The following is a 16,865-nucleotide window of genomic DNA, read 5'->3' on the forward strand; positions in this document are numbered from 1 at the left end:
TTCCCCCAAGTAGTGCAGTTTATTGTTGTTCTTCTGTGTCTCTTTATTCAGGCTCACACTTCATGAAGGCCCCCCACCCACCGCCACCACTCCCCCTCCCGCCTCACTGGCGACCACAGTACTTTACATCTATAATGAGATACAAATACGCATCAGCAGGACAGTGTCTATGCCACGCGTCACTCTGTGAATATTACTCACACTTATTAGCTGGATTATGTTAATCTTTACACTTTTTGCTCACAGACAACAGACTCCCCATGATATGGGGGTGGTCACGGCAGCAAGAGTGTGTTGTCCTGTGTGTGTATTTCTGAGTGTGCGGCTGCATGTCTGTTAAAGTGATTGCCATGTTGTCAAACTGATCTGCATGAGAAAGGGTGGTCTAATTACATCACTTATGCAAATGAGAAATGCACACAGGCAAGCACATACATACACATCGCAGAGGTCAAAAAGACAGTGCAGGCTGCCCCCTTATTGACTAACACAGGGTGGCATCACCACCTGTCAGAAATAGCCCTGTGCGCACACAGTACACAGAAGTTACAGGCTGTTTCGATGCACACCACTCAGATAAATCAGAAATGGAAGTCGATTGGTCAAGCTCACATTAGACTAAAGCACTCAAAATGTTATTGGAAAATGTCCGACCGCATATCCAGTGATTAGTCTTTTTTTTTCAGACTGAAACACTGATAGTATCCCTGTTGGAATGATTGATTGAGTCTGACACATTTTAATTAAGCCCAAATTAAATGAATCGGCTGGCGGACTATAAAACATTGCAGTTTAATAACGAGCCCCTACACTTTCCTTTTTTTCCCCCCCTTCCTTCATCCAATCCCATTTTGGCTAGCCGCACCAAATAACCTCTCTCCATTTAATGATATGCAAATGAATTTTCATGAACCCCATGATCCCATGCGATGATTAAACTGAGATGACATTAGCTGCCATGCTGCTGCCGCTGTCAGTGTTTCTGTCTGCCTCTTTTCTCTCTCCCTATCTCTACCATCTTCCTTTGTATCCACGACAACAGCCAACTGGTGATATTAACAGGGTTCATTGTCAATATTCCCTTTCCTTCACCATTCCTTGAAATTTCCTTTGTGAGAAATGACATTTTGCATATCCGCTGTTATTTCAGATAAGTTTTCCCAATGCCAGCAGAGATGGCGAATCAGAGAGCTGGTTTCACTGGTTCTCACGCCTCATGTGGTAGTGTGCGCACTGCAGACATACAAGTTACAACAACTTTACTTTACTACTATTACTGTAGTAACATTACATAGACGATTTTAGTAACCTTCCACATCTCTTCATTTTCCACTTTCAGTGCTCCCCTCCCACCGTTCCGTTTTAGTCTGTATCCAGCTCCACCTCTGCTGTCGTTTATTGTACTCCATTTGCATAATGAAGCCCAGGCTTAATTAAGATCCCACTGGAGTCTGGAGCCAAGGATGAAGGAAGGAAGGATGAGGGAGGGGGAGGGAGTGAGGGAGGAATCCGGCGTTCCTTAGCTTATCCGCACGTGTCCAAATAGGAGGCACAATTTAGGGGGGGAGAAGAGCGTTGACGAGCGATTAAATCGCTAATTATGATCGGCTGTTAGAATTAGTGTGTGGCTGTTAATTAGCTGCAGATGAGATGCCCAGACAGTTGCCCGCCTCTGATGACTGCAGAACCCTCCCTGACTGGCAATAGAGAAACACAGCTTGACACCCTGGAGATGATGCCAACACATCCCTCCCTTTAAACACACACAGCAGTCTGAGGGGATATCCCTTTAAGAAGATCCCAGGTGTGCAAGTGCAGGAAAGAGGCTCTTCATCATCCCTGTCCACCCACTCCCACTGTTCTTCGTTAAGCACAAAATTCACCATTTTCCTCCTTCTGCATCCGTTATTCATTTTGCTCATTATTCCTCTCTTTCCACATAGTCTTTCTGCCCATACTGGAATGGTATGATCCCTCCTCTTAGATTTTTGTAATGGGCAGCAGCATCCTTTCAGTGTAGCAGCTGGCACTGAGCAGAGTTGGCATCACAGAAATAGTTTTTCTCAGAAACTCCCACCACGGCTACATTTGTAGTTCTGGTTGTAGTTCTTTTTTTGCCGCAGCATTTAGTACATTTTAGTGTATCTTTTGATTGTGCCCGCGAACGCCTCGCAGTTTGTGTTTGGCATGGTGCCATCTCTGTTTCCAGTCTTTCCCTTGAGGGGATGCCACCGCCAAAAACGTTCAAGGCATCCGAAATGTTTTGCTCACCGTACGGAGGTTTCTGTTTACTAATGTGTGCATTATGTTGCTTTGGCAGCGTGCCATCTTTCTCCCTGTGCCCTTGCCACCCCTGAAAAGATGCCATCACTAAATCGCTGCCAACCGTTGCCCGGGCACCTCTTCTTGGCTTTGTCCAAACAAACAAATGGTGATTAGTAGCAAATCCTCGGAGGTGAGTCCTCTTGTCTTTGACTATGACAGTTCTCCGCCATTAGCTTCGAATGCTTCGGGCATGCCACATGTACAAACTGGCATGCTGCCCGTTGGATGGCACGCTGCAGCTGGCATAGAAAGGCAGAAAAATCTAATAACGGTTACAATAATTCCAACGCTGTTTCCCATTCTGCGACCTATCGTGCATTTACAAATTTAAAGTATTGTCCATCTTTCTCCTCAACATCCTATGATTCCGTCGTTTATCGATATCCGAGTCCTCCTCTGCCTGCTGGCATCTTACTTACTTCTATGCTCCGCTATCCGCTGATATTTTTCCCATCTTCCCTTTCTCTGCCCAGTCTCTTGTTCGTTACGCCCCATTATGCCTGTGCCAAGGTGCCACCATGGTAGCAGTATGGAGGTCTGTTTCTCTTCCTCTTTCATTCTTATTCTCCTCCTCGCCCCTTTTCCCATGCCCATGCCCGCCCCTGCTCAAGTCCTGACTGGATGGCACTGTGCCAACCTGCCACCGCCATCGCTCTCATTTGTAGCTCATCCCTCCGTTGCCCTTCCCCCTGTCTCTTCATTTCCATCCCTCTCTTTTCCCCTTATTTCATTCATTTATTTTCTAACAAAAAAAAATACCGCTTCAGGTTGTATGCAACACTTTATATGTTGCACCGCTATATATGAGCAAGATTACTTCACAGACATAGAAACTTTTCATTCCTTAAAGTCACTCTGCAAATCTTTGCTGTCATTTGAAAGACTTTTTTTTGGCACCTGAAGGAATGCTCTCAGTGACTGCCCTGTAGGTAATTACAGCAGCACTCACTTATTCCACTGAGACAAGAGGAGAAGGACGAAGAGAGCCCCGAGTTTGCAGAGAGCTTGTGCTGTTTTAATTAACTTTAACCAACCCCCCATCATGTGTGTTTCCCTTCACATCTCCTAGAGCCTTGAGTAGGTTGTGCTCGTTCACACACGAACAATACAGCAATATGATTGATACGATCATCAGTAAAATTGATTGTGTACCATTGACCTCACCCACTTTACCAAGATGACCCTTGCTCCCTTGTTTTTCTTTTTTTTCTCCCACTCTTTTAATTCTCTTGAGTCAAACAAAAGCTGGCAGTGGTGGTGGTGATGCTATTAAGCAAATACTCTCATTAGAACACAAAACATAATGAATATGTAAATGGTGTGTGTAATTTATGCATGGGCTGAGAGACTTGTTGTCTATTTAGCCCTTTATTATACTCTCTATTTTTATCCCCTTTTCCTTAAAAGTTCACACTCTTATGCCAATTTACTGCTTTTCTTAGACCACATCCTGTGAATGAATCCTTGGGGGACTTCTCGAGGTCTATCTATTGTCTCCTTTATTTTGCCTTTTTTTGTCTACACTTTTCTCCTTGCCTTTAACCATGGTTTGTACTCTCTAACAGTCTTTTTTCTCTGTTTGCTTCTTTCGGCTCACATCCTGTCCTCTCCAAAAACAAACCCTGCAGTGACGCATTAAACCAACAACTGAGTGTTTGAACAAGGTCTTTCTTCCAGGAATATGAATACTGAATAATCTATCCAGTAAATCGCATCCGGACCTGATTGTGTTGTATTCTCTGTTTTCCCTTTGTCCCTCTGTGACTGTGTTGATCTTAATGTGTGGTCCAAACTGTGTGGCAAATTGAAGCGTGTCCTGATAGACGGAGAGTAGCCTTGCTCCTGTCTAGGATAAACACCTATAATACTCTGGCTCCCTTGGCAATCACCATAGCAACAAACCATGGTACCCACGTGAGTTGCATAATAAGATGTTCCCCAAGACCATGGACCATAAAGCGACAAAGTGACAAACTAGACACCCGCAGCACTGGCTGTAAGACAGAAAAATTCATTTTGAACAAAACAAAGGTTAGGTTTGACATTTGAATGGTTATTTTCTATTTGTCAATAAGCTCACGTCAGAAAACACGCACCCTTACAAACACATACACCTTTTCTGTGTCTCCAGACCTTAACAGGTGCTGATGAGCTGCAGTCAGTGATTGTAATGAGCTATCGATCACCGTGGGAAAACAGAGGGACAGAGAAGGGTGAGGGAGGCAGGGGGAACCAGAGGACACACACACAAACTGAAGGACTGCCAGAAAAAAAATAAGAAAAACTTCAGATGAACTAAATGGAGACAAGCTGCCTGAGACAGAGTATCAATACTTGCTTTAATCAAGACTTCATCTCCCATTGTTCTGCTTGAAATACAATTCATGGGACTGTGTTTTCTGTGATCCCAGGTTTAAATGGAAGTGGTCAACTCAGGGCAGTGTGTGGATGGGTTGATTTGCGAAGGATGACCATGCAGACATGCTTGCCATGACCAAGTACAGATGCCAGTGAATGGCACTGACGCAGTATCTCTATATTCCCCTCTTTTTGTGCTGTATGCATGGAGTGAAGGCAGACAGCTTTAGGGAAGGGGGAGGTGCGTTGCGTGTGTGTGTGTGTCGTGTGTTGGCTGGCGTTTCAGATAATGAAATGCAGCAGGGAACAAAGAGCTGGGGGCCCCTATTCTCTGTGCTGCAGCTTCATTTTCACTCCCGTCAGTCTATGATTCTTCTAAACCCTCTTTCTTGTGTACATGCATGCATGTGTGTGCATGTGTGTGTGCGTGCATGTTTATGTTTGTATGAACCAGTTGTTGTTATGTGCACGAGTCTCCCCTCCTCCTCCTCCCCCTGTTAGCATTCTGCATGGCAGATCCCCCTAATGTAATAACTGTGTCTGCATGTCTAATTTACAGCAGGAGAGAGTAAATAGCCTGTGGTTAATTACAGTACGTGTGTGTGCTTGTGTGTATGTGCGTGTGTGAGTCTATGCAAGTGTCTACATGCGCGTGGGTGTGTCAGAATGATTTATGAGTTGCAAATAGCTACACTAGTGGCCCGTTTCTCCTCACTTAGTTTTTAATCTGTCTTTCCATTAATTTTCCTGGAGACGTTATTATGGTTTTATAACAATGTGCACGAGGATGCACATGTGAGTACACGCGTGTGTTAATGAGACAGAGGTGTGGACATTTCGCGAGTATCAGCGCTACGTGGGCACCTGGACTGCACTTTTGCTTTTCCCCGTTCTGCTTCTCTATTTCCCTTCCTTCCTTTCCCCCTTTTTCTCTCTTTTGGTGCTTCATTCACCCTCTTCATTGAGAGCCACAATGAACACAGATCTTTATTGACAGTACACGGTAGAACATGGAAACAGCAGGTCAATCCGTTTAGCCCAAGGGCCGATACACCAATTCACCAATTTGTCAGTGTTAGTTTGAAAGAGAAAAGCAGCTAATCTCTCCTCTCTGCTCTCTATTGATCACACACTTAGACTCCACTTCTCTGTCTAAACACTATTGATTCTCTCTCTCTCTCAATCTCTTTCTCCCGCTCCCTCTCTTTCGGTCTTGCTCTATTCACATACCACAGCACTCAACACCATATTCCCTTCTTACACTCCCACCACTTTTCACATAATAGTTTTGAATAACTCAGATCGTATGTCCTTGTTTGCGAAGCCTTGAGTCGCATTTTAGACGAACACTTGAGAATATTTTTTTTGTATAAGTAAAATAAGACTTCTGAGTAATTCCTGTAATAGTATCACAAGTGGAGCTTATCAACTATACAAAGCATTTTAAAGTTTGCTCCACAAGTGTCACAAATCATTGTCCCCTGCTGTGTACTTTCAAAAGCTTATTCATGGTCTCATTAAAAAAATCAATTACTTAGCAACCCTTCAACAGTCTGAATACAGACTGTGATTAAAAAAAAAAAAAATTCACTGCTGGGTACACCGTCTCCTGTCTCCTGGCTTTGTTTTTCAGTCACATCACAGGCTGCTCTTGAAAAAGGCCACATTCCTGTCAAGATGAAGGCTATGTAAAAATTATAGAGTGATTATCCAAAGGAAGATGCCCCCCCTCCAGCATTTTAACATCACTTCAAATTGAACCAAGGATCTCTATTTGATTGGATTTTGCTTGTGGCGACCCTGGGCATGAAACATTTTAGTTGACAGGTATAGATTTGGCAGAGAAATGATTGTGCTGTGGACAGGAAGATGAAACACAGAGATCGACTCAAATCTATGTCAAAAGCAGGCGTTCATATAGCATTTATTAGGTCTATATTGTTCTGCCATAATGCCAAGTTAATGAAATGTAAACAAGGAATCCCATCTGTTACTCACAGGCTGTGAAAGGAAAAAAAAACAGCCCAACACCCATGAGCTTTACTAGCCTCCTGCATAGCTCATTTATATTAGATTTGTACACCCCCTACTGGTGCTTTTTACTCATTACAATTTACCTCAGGTTACAAAACATTTGACACATGGCTTGTGTAACTGAAAATCAGCTGTTGTTTGGTAACTGGTAGTTCAAGAGGTTGAGATGATCGTGAATACAGAGCTTAGGCTTTTAAACTTTTAAACAAACTAAAATTTCAGTCACCTTTCACTCGAAGATGCCTCCTTCAGGAGCTGATGCCCAAGCCACAGTTAAATGGTGGTTAGGGGAAGTACTGGAGGGTCGAGAGGATCCCGAGGGTTTCTTCGCCATGTGTGTGTCCATCCTGGGGCACCGAGAGACCCGCTCACAGTTTCTGTCCCTCATCGAGCCTCTGTCCACGGGTGACAGACTCCTGCACGCCAGTCTCACCTCCATCTACCAGGAATATTTCACCAAGGTCAGTAAATGTTTCAGGAATAGAATTGCATTTAGGTTGGAGAACTTGTAACACCTAGGGTTAAGTCAACAAAAATAAAATACATACAAAAAACGACACGAACAAAACACAACAAGGAAGCAGCAGAACTTAATTAAACGACTGGCGTTTTTAGAGATTAACTTTAAACTCCAGCATTTGAGGATACAAGTAACTTTAGCTAGCTAGATGTGTTAATCTTAGCATAAACGGACCAACTTAAAAGTTTTTGCTGTCACTTTTTCATTTTACCTACTAGCCTAACCTAAACTAAAGTAAATAAATACGTAAATAAATAAATGAAAACATAAATAACTATTAATGACTTACTCATGGCGGTACAGAAGCAGCTCTACACCGAAACTGCAAAGCACTGCCAAGGCTGGAGTTTCGCCCTTTTTAGAACAGGGAGTCCCTGGATCTGCGTTAATTTGTGACACTTTCTCAAGAACATCAAGATGATGTCTCCCAATTTTTTGTATTTGTAGGGATTTGTAAGGATGTTTTTTCCAAAAATGTCTAAAAGTAGCTTTGATAAAGTGTTCTAAATCATCATCATATTATAGGCCAATAAGTCATTTATAAGAACTTAAAGATGGGTACTCGTTTTGGGAAAATTGCTTTTGTTTGTTTGTTTGTTAGGCCACTTAACAGTGACCTATGAGTCAAGCACAAAAAAGCACTGAAATTTAATGCATAACAGACAAGTTAGGAAAGAACCAATTTTAAATTGTATCTGTAGGCACTCTGTATTAAAAACACATCATTTGTGTAGCTGAACTGATGAAAAATGTCAAAGATAACCCATTTGACAGACATAAATGTTTGTTTTTTTTGCATCAACAAGGTTATTTTGAAACCAGTTATCTGAAAACTTGGCATTTCCTTGGCATTTTGTGCAGCTAAACAATTTGAGGAAAGTGGACAAGTGCAGGACAAAAGAAGTGGCAGGTCTAAAGAACTATCTAAAGCAGATGAACAGTATCTGAAAGTCATGTCCAGAAGAAATAGGAGAAAAAATCCAAAAAAGACCTGACATAGGACCTGAGAGATCCATGTGATGCTGCCCATCACAGCAGGACGGAATCTCAGTGGTGATAAGGATTAGGGCATCAGGACCTCCTGGAATCTAGACATTGGTGGTGGAGATGAAGATGGAGGCTTGAATGAAGCCTGAGTGACAAGAGAGAGGCAGTGATGGGGAGAAGTTGGGTTAAAAGAAGGTGTCTGCAAGGAAGAATGACAGGTGCGCAGTGAGATTTAGAGTGTGCAGAGTGAGCTGATTGGCTTGAAGAATGCCAGAAATATGATTGGACTAGACCAGTGATGTCACAACCAAAGTTGACAGCTTGGGAAAGTGGAAGTGATGTAAAGTTTAGATTAGCCACCGACACCTGAGAAAAAGACAGATGTGTGACTACAGATCTTACATATAAGCTTCATTAGTATGTGTCCCTTATGGAGTACTTGATGAGTGTAAACCAAGCCTTGCCTGTACACACCCATCTAATTAAAAGAGATAATACATTTAAATAAATGAAACACCTTTGGTAGTTTTTGATAAAAGCTAATGTCTTGTCATTTAGAGCATAGTGTACACATTCATATTTTTAAACTACTAAAGAATAGTTTTAAAAGTAATAACAGTGGTTGTCCCGATTAAATTTTAGACTGAAGACGACGAGCTGGAACTTGCTTTGGCTCTCTCTCTACTGGATATGAAAGGTCAACCTCTGCAGTCTCCCAGCCAAGAATCCCAACCGCTGCAGTCTGGAGATGCTCAAAATCAGAGAGGATCTGTTCAGATGAATTCCATATTAAAGCCTGAAGGAAGCAACTGCACCAATCAAACTGGATCCTGGAAGAGAGAGAGTGCACCACAGACAGCCAGAGAGATGGAGTTTCAAATAAGTACGTATCCTAATAAGCAGACACTCGGGACAGATCAGACTGTGTGTGTCTCAGAACAGGAGGGAGATGTGGATCAATCACAGAAACCAAAACGCTCTAAGAATAGGCGGCAGAGGCGAAAATGTACTGGCCAGCACCTTGTAGGTTTACCCCGTTCTCCATCAGCAACACCACCAGTGTTACTGTGGTTCAGGAGGGATTTGCGGCTGTGTGACAATCCTGCTCTCGTGGCGTCACTAGAAGTGGGTGCACCTGTCATACCTGTCTTCATCTGGAGCCCTGAAGAAGAGGAGGGAACAGGCGTTACAGTGGCTATGGGAGGAGCTTGTAAGTTTGATCAAGGAATCAGTGGTTATAGCAATACTTTGTCTCAGTGTCTTCATAATAGTGCTTGACGAAATCATTGTTTGTAAGTCTCTATTCTAATTGTCTGAATGTATCTTCCCTTTTTTAAATAGGTAAATATTGGTTGCATCAGGCATTGTTGTGTTTTTGTTCATCTTTGGAGCACATCGGCAGCCATCTTGTCTTCCTCAAGGCAAATGGGGAGATGACAAGTGCTGAATCTTCTCTGAAGGCACTTAAGGAGCTGATAAAAGACACTGGGGCAAGAACAGTGCTGGCTAATGCCTTGTATGAGCCCTGGCTGAAGGAGAGAGACGATCTGGTAGTATCGACTCTGCAGAAACAAGGTGTTGAATTCAGGATGTTCCACTCTTTTTGTCTCAGAGACCCTTATTCTGTCACCACAGAGGGCGTTGGCCTTCGAGGTTAGTCAAAGTGTATTTCTATGTGCATACTGGGTTTGCTGATAATGTATACCTAAATTACAATATGGCTATTCGGATGAACTTTTATTGTTTTTCTATGATGTAGGAATAGGTTCAGTGTCTCACTTCATGAGCTGCTGTAGACAGAACCCAGGGACCGCAGTAGGGGTTCCCCTGGACCCTCCGGTATCTCTCCCTACACCTGCCCACTGGCCAAAGGGGGTCTGTTTGGATGAACTAGGCTTGGCACGCATGCCCCGCAGGAAGGATGGCACAATGGTTAGAAACCAAAGGTCTAAGGCAAAACAAAACAACTTAAAAATCATTTAAATCACGCATCTGTCAATGTTTTCTTTCTTTTCTCTTTGGCATTCAGGTTGACTGGGCAGTGAACATTAGAAAGACCTGGGATTTTAGTGAAGGAGGAGCGCAAGCCCGTCTAGAGGCCTTTCTTCATGATGGTGAGGCACCTATTGTTCAGTTGGTTATCTGTATTTGGAGCAGTCTTAACAGGCTTGGCAATGAACAACACCACATATTTATTTCTATTTCTAGGTGTGTATAGATATGAAAAAGAGTCAGGCAGGGCAGATGCTCCAAACACCAGCTGCTTGTCACCCTATCTTCATTTTGGTCAGCTCAGTCCACGCTGGTTAATGTGGGATGCCAAAGGAGCACGTTGTCGACCCCTAAAGTTCCAACGCAAATTGGCGTGGAGAGATTTGGCTTATTGGCAGCTCACGCTGTTTCCTGACCTCCCATGGGAATCCATCAGACCTCCATACAAGGTGGAAATTAGTTATAGACTACGAAGTGTACATTAACCATACCATAACATTTTTTTTGTTACCACGTCAGTTTATTAATATGTAATAAAGGCCTAAACCACATTATGGATCATTTTACATCCACTGGCAGGCTTTGCGGTGGAGCAGTGATCGGGGCCACCTCAAGGCATGGCAGCGAGGACGAACAGGGTACCCTCTGGTCGATGCAGCCATGAGGCAGCTGTGGCAGACAGGCTGGATGAACAACTACATGAGACATGTAGTGGCATCTTTTCTCATTGCATATCTTCATCTGCCTTGGCAAGAAGGCTATCGCTGGTTCCAGGTGAGATGCGTGTGCACACTGGGACTAATGCACTCACAAAGATATTGCACCAAATGCCTGACAAATATTTATAAGTACTACTCAACTTCCTGACTGTGTCCAACTCATGCATGTTTAGGACACCCTGGTGGATGCAGATGTTGCCATTGATGCAATGATGTGGCAGAATGGGGGCATGTGTGGCCTGGATCACTGGAACTTTGTCATGCACCCTGTTGACGCAGCAATGACCTGTGACCCCTATGGTACCTATGTTAGAAAATGGTGTCCTGAACTTGCAGATCTGCCTGACGAGCTTATTCACAAACCCTGGAAATGTCCTGCATCCATGCTGCGACGTGCAGGTGAGAATTTCTATTGTCCTTCACTTTTTAAATAAGATAAATTTATGGAATTATGCTTTGCATAGTTTAGTTTCAACAGTTAATATATCGATTTATTACATCGATGCTGTCCTCACGGTTTAGGTGTGGTGTTTGGCCAGTCGTATCCCGAGCGAATAATTACAGATCTCGAGGAGCGAAGGAATCAGTCTTTGCAGGATGTAGCTTTGGTGCGCAGGGAGTTTGAACAGTATGTGGACAAGCGCTCAGGCTGCGATTTGGTGCCTTTGCCCCCACGCCTGGTCTCTGAGGCTTTGGGTTTATCACATAAGGATGGGGCTGTGGTGACACAAGGAAAGCAGTTCCTGTTGCCTGTCATCACTCGCATGGAATTCAAACACCAGCAAGAAGATCCGGATGCTGATGCCACATCAAACCCCTACAACGCAGTTTTAAAAGGATACGTGAGCCGAAAGAGGGACGAGACCATTGCTTTCCTTAATGAGAGAGACTTCACTGCCAGTGTAATGCATGAGGCAATCCAAAGAAAGGAGAGGCTCAACAGCGATTATCGGAGAATGGAAGGGCTCCCACCGTCTCCTTCACCTCGAGGAAGGGCCAGACGAACTCCAACAGCCAAGGACAGGTTCTCTATAGTACCCGGTGGGGCAGTCACTTCTCTAAAGTGACCAAGACTACAAACTTTTAAGTCATTTGCCACAGAATGTAAACATATAACAAATTTATTAAGTGTAAAAATGATGCCAAAACATAGTCTGCCAACGTGGATGGGGAAAATATTTGTGGAAACAAAGTATATTGCAAGGGGGCTGGGAAATACTCTCAAAGGTTTATATTCATCTCAGGTACTGCATTAAATAATGGCAGCATATATACATACACTTCATATTAGTGCGATTTATTTTTTTATTGAAGCTGTATATAAAATAAAAAAAAATCAGAAATAAATGACAAAGAAAAGAGACTTTTTAAGGAAATGTTTAATTATTTTTTATTACACAGATCCTCTGTCCACAGTTTAACCGTCATACATGCAGTGAAGATCAAAATAATTAATACCATAAAGACAAAAGTGCTTTTTAAGTCAGACAGTGTCCTAGGACAGAATTTCAAGTCCTTCACTGAAATAATTGGTAACTATTTTATTCTAGTCTCAGTCTCTTCCATCTTTTGGTGGTTTGACGCTTCAAGAAATCAACACTGGATATTAGGTCAATGCAGTCTGGAAGGTCCCCTAAATTAAGTCTGTAAAGAAATTCTAAAGTTCACAGCTCTACAGCACTGACAGATCAGTAGTCTGGAGCTAAAGAGCTCCACTGGAGAATGCTATGTATTGCGTTTTAACGGACAGGCACATATTGTGCACCTCTCTCTGCCAGTGTTGTGAGAAAAAGGGAAGGTGCACAGCACATACAGAGAGGTGTTATGTCAGTCCTCAATAGAACGGATGTATCTCTCATATGCAGCTTCATCCATTAGACTGTCAAGCTCAGCAGGTTTGGAAATGCTCATCTTCATGAGCCAACCTATAATAGATGTGTAAAAATCAAGTTAAGTTCTGATTCGAAGACACACACTGGTTTCAGTACTTTGGAGGATTAAATGCTTCACATGAAAAAACAAAGTAACTACACAAAATATAATATATATATATATATTTTTTTTTTTGCTTGAGTAAAATAGTCCATCACAGTGAACAGCTGTGAGTGAATGTTGTAAGTGAAAGGTTATTTTAACGTTCTGCAGTGCATTACTACCAAAGGCGATAAAGTTAATTGTGATGGGTTAGTTAATTAACTTAAATAAAATGGAATGAATGCAGTCATGTAATGACAGTGAGGGAAAAGAGGTTGAAACATACAATGTCTCTGGAATGAATCAAATATTCAGATGTTAGTTAGAAAATGTGCAATGAAGGGTCATTTTAATGAAATATAATGTAATGTAACAATAGAACAGCTCCAGCTTTATGGTCTTAATGTAGTCCCTGTCTTCACTGTTATGTTGTGTTGTATTACTGCCATCTACTGTCCAGAGATTAAACTTCATATCCTACTGCCGTGTATTATACTGGGTGATAAAACAGTTAAAAAAAACATTAGGTTTTAGCAGTGATCTATATCGGAAAAAAAAATACACCAATCGAAAGAAAATACCAATGTTGTGACAAACCACAAAGAGTAATGTCATTGGTTAATTCTGTTTAAGCTCTTGCATTAATCTAAAATGTCTCATACATATATCAGAGTACCCTCCACGAACTGCACTGTGACGTTTATGTGTGTACTTACCATCTTTGTAGCAAGATTTATTGACCAGACCAGGGTTGTCTGCCAGTAGCGTGTTGACCTCTACAACTTCTCCAGTTAAAGGAGAATAAAGCTCACTGGCTGCCTTTACACTTTCCAGAGCTCCAAACTCATCTGCAGGAGTAAATTTCAGAAGGTACGTCATGAGGGACAAGAGGCCATCCACTTTCCTATGTTGTGGTGACTCTCAATCCAGCGATGACATGCATGAGATCAAGCTTTAGAGCCATCTTAATAATATTCACTATCATTCAGCAAACATCATACCTTGCTGAGCCAGCTGTGTCCCCACCTCTGGCAGTCCACAATAAACTACATCTCCCAATGCCTCCTGCAAGCGGTTAGGGAAAACATTTAGCCAGAACAAGTATGATGTTAAAAAAACAAAACAAAACAGTTATATGTGCAAAAAGTAGTGATGTAGAGTTTTATTTAAATGTTGTGGAAAGGGATTTCTGACACTGGCCACTCTGTGGTCTCCATATCCAACAATGTGTTTACATTTGAGTCACTGCTATCTGGTGTTTATTGAGTGTTGTGCACACCCAAGAGCTGTATTGACAACTGTCAGTCCCACATATACTTTCTAAACTTTTTAATAAATGTCAGTTTAAAAACTGTACTTTATATTTATGTCAGTAAATATATGTTATTTAAGTTTTTTTGGACCATGTGAGGGAGCATTGCCTTAATTAGCTTGCATAATGAAAGAGCCTTAAATCTTGGATCTGCCTTGCATGTGCACATATTTCAGCGCTGTTGTGCTAAAAAGTCATCACCTGCAAATAAATGATTGTTTTTATGTCTAATATATTTGCTTATATTGAAAAATAGGCTGTACTCAGCGTAATCTACATATGAAATAAAGAATAATATGACTATATTATTGTACTGTATTATACTGTGTGTTTTACATTATAATCAACCCAGTCTTTTCTGGCCACTTAAAATAGCTTTTAAAAAGACATTTTTAATGTTAATGAAAGACCTGAACAAATAAAGGACACATAAAAGTCACTCAGCCAAAAACTGAGTGCAGTTTTTACTGGTACTGTGACTGGACTGTTTATTTCAAAACACCTTGATAACATTTAAGAGAAATATGTTTCACATATTGTAAGCCAACAAATCATTTATAACAGTTTTAATCTGTGTTGTCTCAAAAAGGATTTTCAGTGATTTACCAAAACATTGTCAGCCTAGACATGAAACATATGTCAACCATATCTCTAAAGAATGATATAAACCAGTTTGTGTCAAAGTGACTTTTACATAGCATTTACTTCTCCAGCTAAAAAGTCTCTTGACATACAAAAATGTCAATTTTTCAAGAGAGAGATCTGGCCAAGCAGCATCAAATATAACACTATTATAAAGATATTTTGTGGCAAAAAAAAAGGACTGGATTGATTATAATATAGATACAATAATGCAGAGTCATACAGACACTCGCGAAACAGATCATTTCGTTATTTTTCATATATAACCCCTTTATAAATCCTGATGAAGTCTATTTAGCAATACAATTAAAAACATTACACATAAAAATCTGAAATCAAATATCAGTTGATCATTTATTAAGTCAACACCAGCAATCATCTTTTTTTTTTTCCCTTCTTCTTCTGGTAAATTTCGGAAATCACATTTTGGCACCGGTCTGTGAAGTGCACGCGCAAAGGTGGAAATACTCACTTGTGCAAAGCTGCTGATTCCGACCGTCCCGATTCCGTCTTCCACACGAATCCATTCGTGTTTGTCTGTGAATTTAAGCGCTGCAAGATAACACAACATACTCAGAACTCAGCGAGGATTTTGAAGTCCTCGGCGAAAATGACAGAAACACTCAAACACGCTGCAGCTATCGTGTCCTTTCTCTCGCTAATGTTATCTAATACAAGACATGCATAGTCGAATACCTGCTGACAACCGGCTAGAAGACGCTAGCGTTCTCCCAAAATAAGGCTTAGATGCCAGCTGCAATGGAGAAAGCGACGCTGAACGAGCGAGTAAAGGCAAAACTGTAGAAAAGTTGGAAGAGAGGGAACGGAGTAGCCAACAGGCAGCCATGTTTGTCGCTCACTGATGAGAGCATGTTTCTTCTTCATTGATATGAGAGGTATTAGTGGCGCTTTACTGCCCTCCACCGATCATCGTTATCGATCCTCTTGAGCGCTCAGTTTGCTATTATAAAAACTATTATTATAATTTAACTATCAATAAATTACTTAAAAAATTAAAAAAATACCAAACTCAAGCCCAAAGTAAAATACTTCTACCCCTGTTGATTTTTTTAAAAGTTGCCACAGATGGAAATGGAAACTGACTTAGAATCGATGCTGCATTATTTTAAAATAAATTTCTTGGCATTTTGAAAGTTTTATACCATTTAAGACACGTTTTAGCTTCAAAGATCATCTAATATTAAAAAAGGAAAAAAAACACTTTGTTTCTGAGTTGTTTTTTCCCATGTGGCTACATAAGTAAAATAAAGTCTAACATTACCTTGGTGATAAAGTGGAAGGTGTACTACTTTTTATATTTCCAACTATTTTAGTTGATCTTTCCAGTACAACGCCGAAGTTACTGTCAGCAAAGCCAAGGGAAGTTACTGATACCGTTTTAAAAATCTAAAATATAATAAAATACACATACACCATTACTTCACAGTGACTCAAATAATGGATTGTAGGTTATGTCACAATACTTTTTATATACTTTGCTGCTCTAACAATGCTCAAGATTTAGACAGTAATTAAAGTTTAAGTTAAATAAACATTCAAATCGGTGACTTAAAGATCTAGACCTTTTAATATGAGACTGTACTAAGACATGCCTTGCTATTTCTTCACCACGTTTCACTTGGAAACAGAAAACAAAAGCCCACATATTCAGCAGCAACAAATTAAAATATAAAAAAATATTAAAAGAATGTTTTAGAGAGAAACACTAGGATATACTGGCAAATATCTGCTTCTTTCTGTGAGAGTCTCACCAGGATTTCGGACTCAGAATAATACTGTGTGTAAATTTCTATGCCCAAAGTAGGGTTGTTTTTTGTTTTGTTTTGTTTTTTTGAACACACCCAACTAATTTAGCATATCTAATATCTATGGTTTCGCTGATAAGGATAAGCTTCCAAGAAGTTTATCAGGAGTTATTTCAGAAGCCGTGCTGATATTCAGACCTGTTTATGATGGGTGGTTTATGTGTAAACACATTCAA

At 41.1% G+C, this 16,865-nt stretch overlaps 2 protein-coding genes and 1 long non-coding RNA gene across 3 annotated transcripts; 1 reads left to right on the top strand and 2 right to left on the bottom strand.

The window, feature by feature from the left end:
* Nucleotides 1-5,200: 5,200 nt before the first annotated feature.
* Nucleotides 5,201-7,645, bottom strand: LOC112847263 (uncharacterized). Its single transcript, XR_003220693.1, has 3 exons — nucleotides 7,527-7,645; nucleotides 6,944-7,156; nucleotides 5,201-6,352 (listed from the first exon to the last, which is right to left on the bottom strand). It is a non-coding gene; the product is annotated as an uncharacterized LOC112847263 (long non-coding RNA).
* On the top strand, nucleotides 6,518-12,727 carry si:ch1073-390k14.1 (deoxyribodipyrimidine photo-lyase). The gene is made up of 9 exons (XM_005470829.4): nucleotides 6,518-7,178; nucleotides 8,867-9,434; nucleotides 9,566-9,877; nucleotides 9,984-10,156; nucleotides 10,254-10,338; nucleotides 10,433-10,665; nucleotides 10,796-10,990; nucleotides 11,109-11,334; nucleotides 11,458-12,727. Exons 1-9 carry the CDS (start codon nucleotides 6,957-6,959, stop codon nucleotides 12,000-12,002), a joined length of 2,559 nt encoding a protein of 852 aa, XP_005470886.1. The 5' UTR covers nucleotides 6,518-6,956; the 3' UTR covers nucleotides 12,003-12,727.
* On the bottom strand, nucleotides 12,449-15,749 carry LOC100702337 (glycine cleavage system H protein, mitochondrial). The gene is made up of 5 exons (XM_003440389.5): nucleotides 15,560-15,749; nucleotides 15,336-15,415; nucleotides 13,911-13,974; nucleotides 13,626-13,757; nucleotides 12,449-12,860 (listed from the first exon to the last, which is right to left on the bottom strand). Exons 1-5 carry the CDS (start codon nucleotides 15,708-15,710, stop codon nucleotides 12,763-12,765), a joined length of 525 nt encoding a protein of 174 aa, XP_003440437.1. The 5' UTR covers nucleotides 15,711-15,749; the 3' UTR covers nucleotides 12,449-12,762.
* Between the last annotated feature and the right edge of the window lie 1,116 nt (nucleotides 15,750-16,865).

The sequence above is a fragment of the Oreochromis niloticus genome, linkage group LG7 (assembly GCF_001858045.2).
Source record: "Oreochromis niloticus isolate F11D_XX linkage group LG7, O_niloticus_UMD_NMBU, whole genome shotgun sequence".
NCBI lineage: Eukaryota > Metazoa > Chordata > Actinopteri > Cichliformes > Cichlidae > Oreochromis > Oreochromis niloticus.

What these genes read in the sequence shown, in the direction of transcription:
- LOC100702337 (XM_003440389.5), bottom strand. Translation starts at nt 15,710, where the DNA reads ATGGCTGCCTGTTGGCTACTCCGTTCCCTCTCTTCCAACTTTTCTACA. An exon ending in TTCTAGCCGGTTGTCAGCAG is followed by an intron (nt 15,416 to 15,559) that starts GTATTCGACTAT and finishes GTTATCTTGCAG; the next exon opens with CGCTTAAATTCACAGACAAA. An exon ending in GAATCAGCAGCTTTGCACAA is followed by an intron (nt 13,975 to 15,335) that starts GTGAGTATTTCC and finishes AACCGCTTGCAG; the next exon opens with GAGGCATTGGGAGATGTAGT.
- si:ch1073-390k14.1 (XM_005470829.4), top strand. Translation starts at nt 6,957, where the DNA reads ATGCCTCCTTCAGGAGCTGATGCCCAAGCCACAGTTAAATGGTGGTTA. An exon ending in AGAGGGCGTTGGCCTTCGAG is followed by an intron (nt 9,878 to 9,983) that starts GTTAGTCAAAGT and finishes TCTATGATGTAG; the next exon opens with GAATAGGTTCAGTGTCTCAC. An exon ending in CCATCAGACCTCCATACAAG is followed by an intron (nt 10,666 to 10,795) that starts GTGGAAATTAGT and finishes ATCCACTGGCAG; the next exon opens with GCTTTGCGGTGGAGCAGTGA.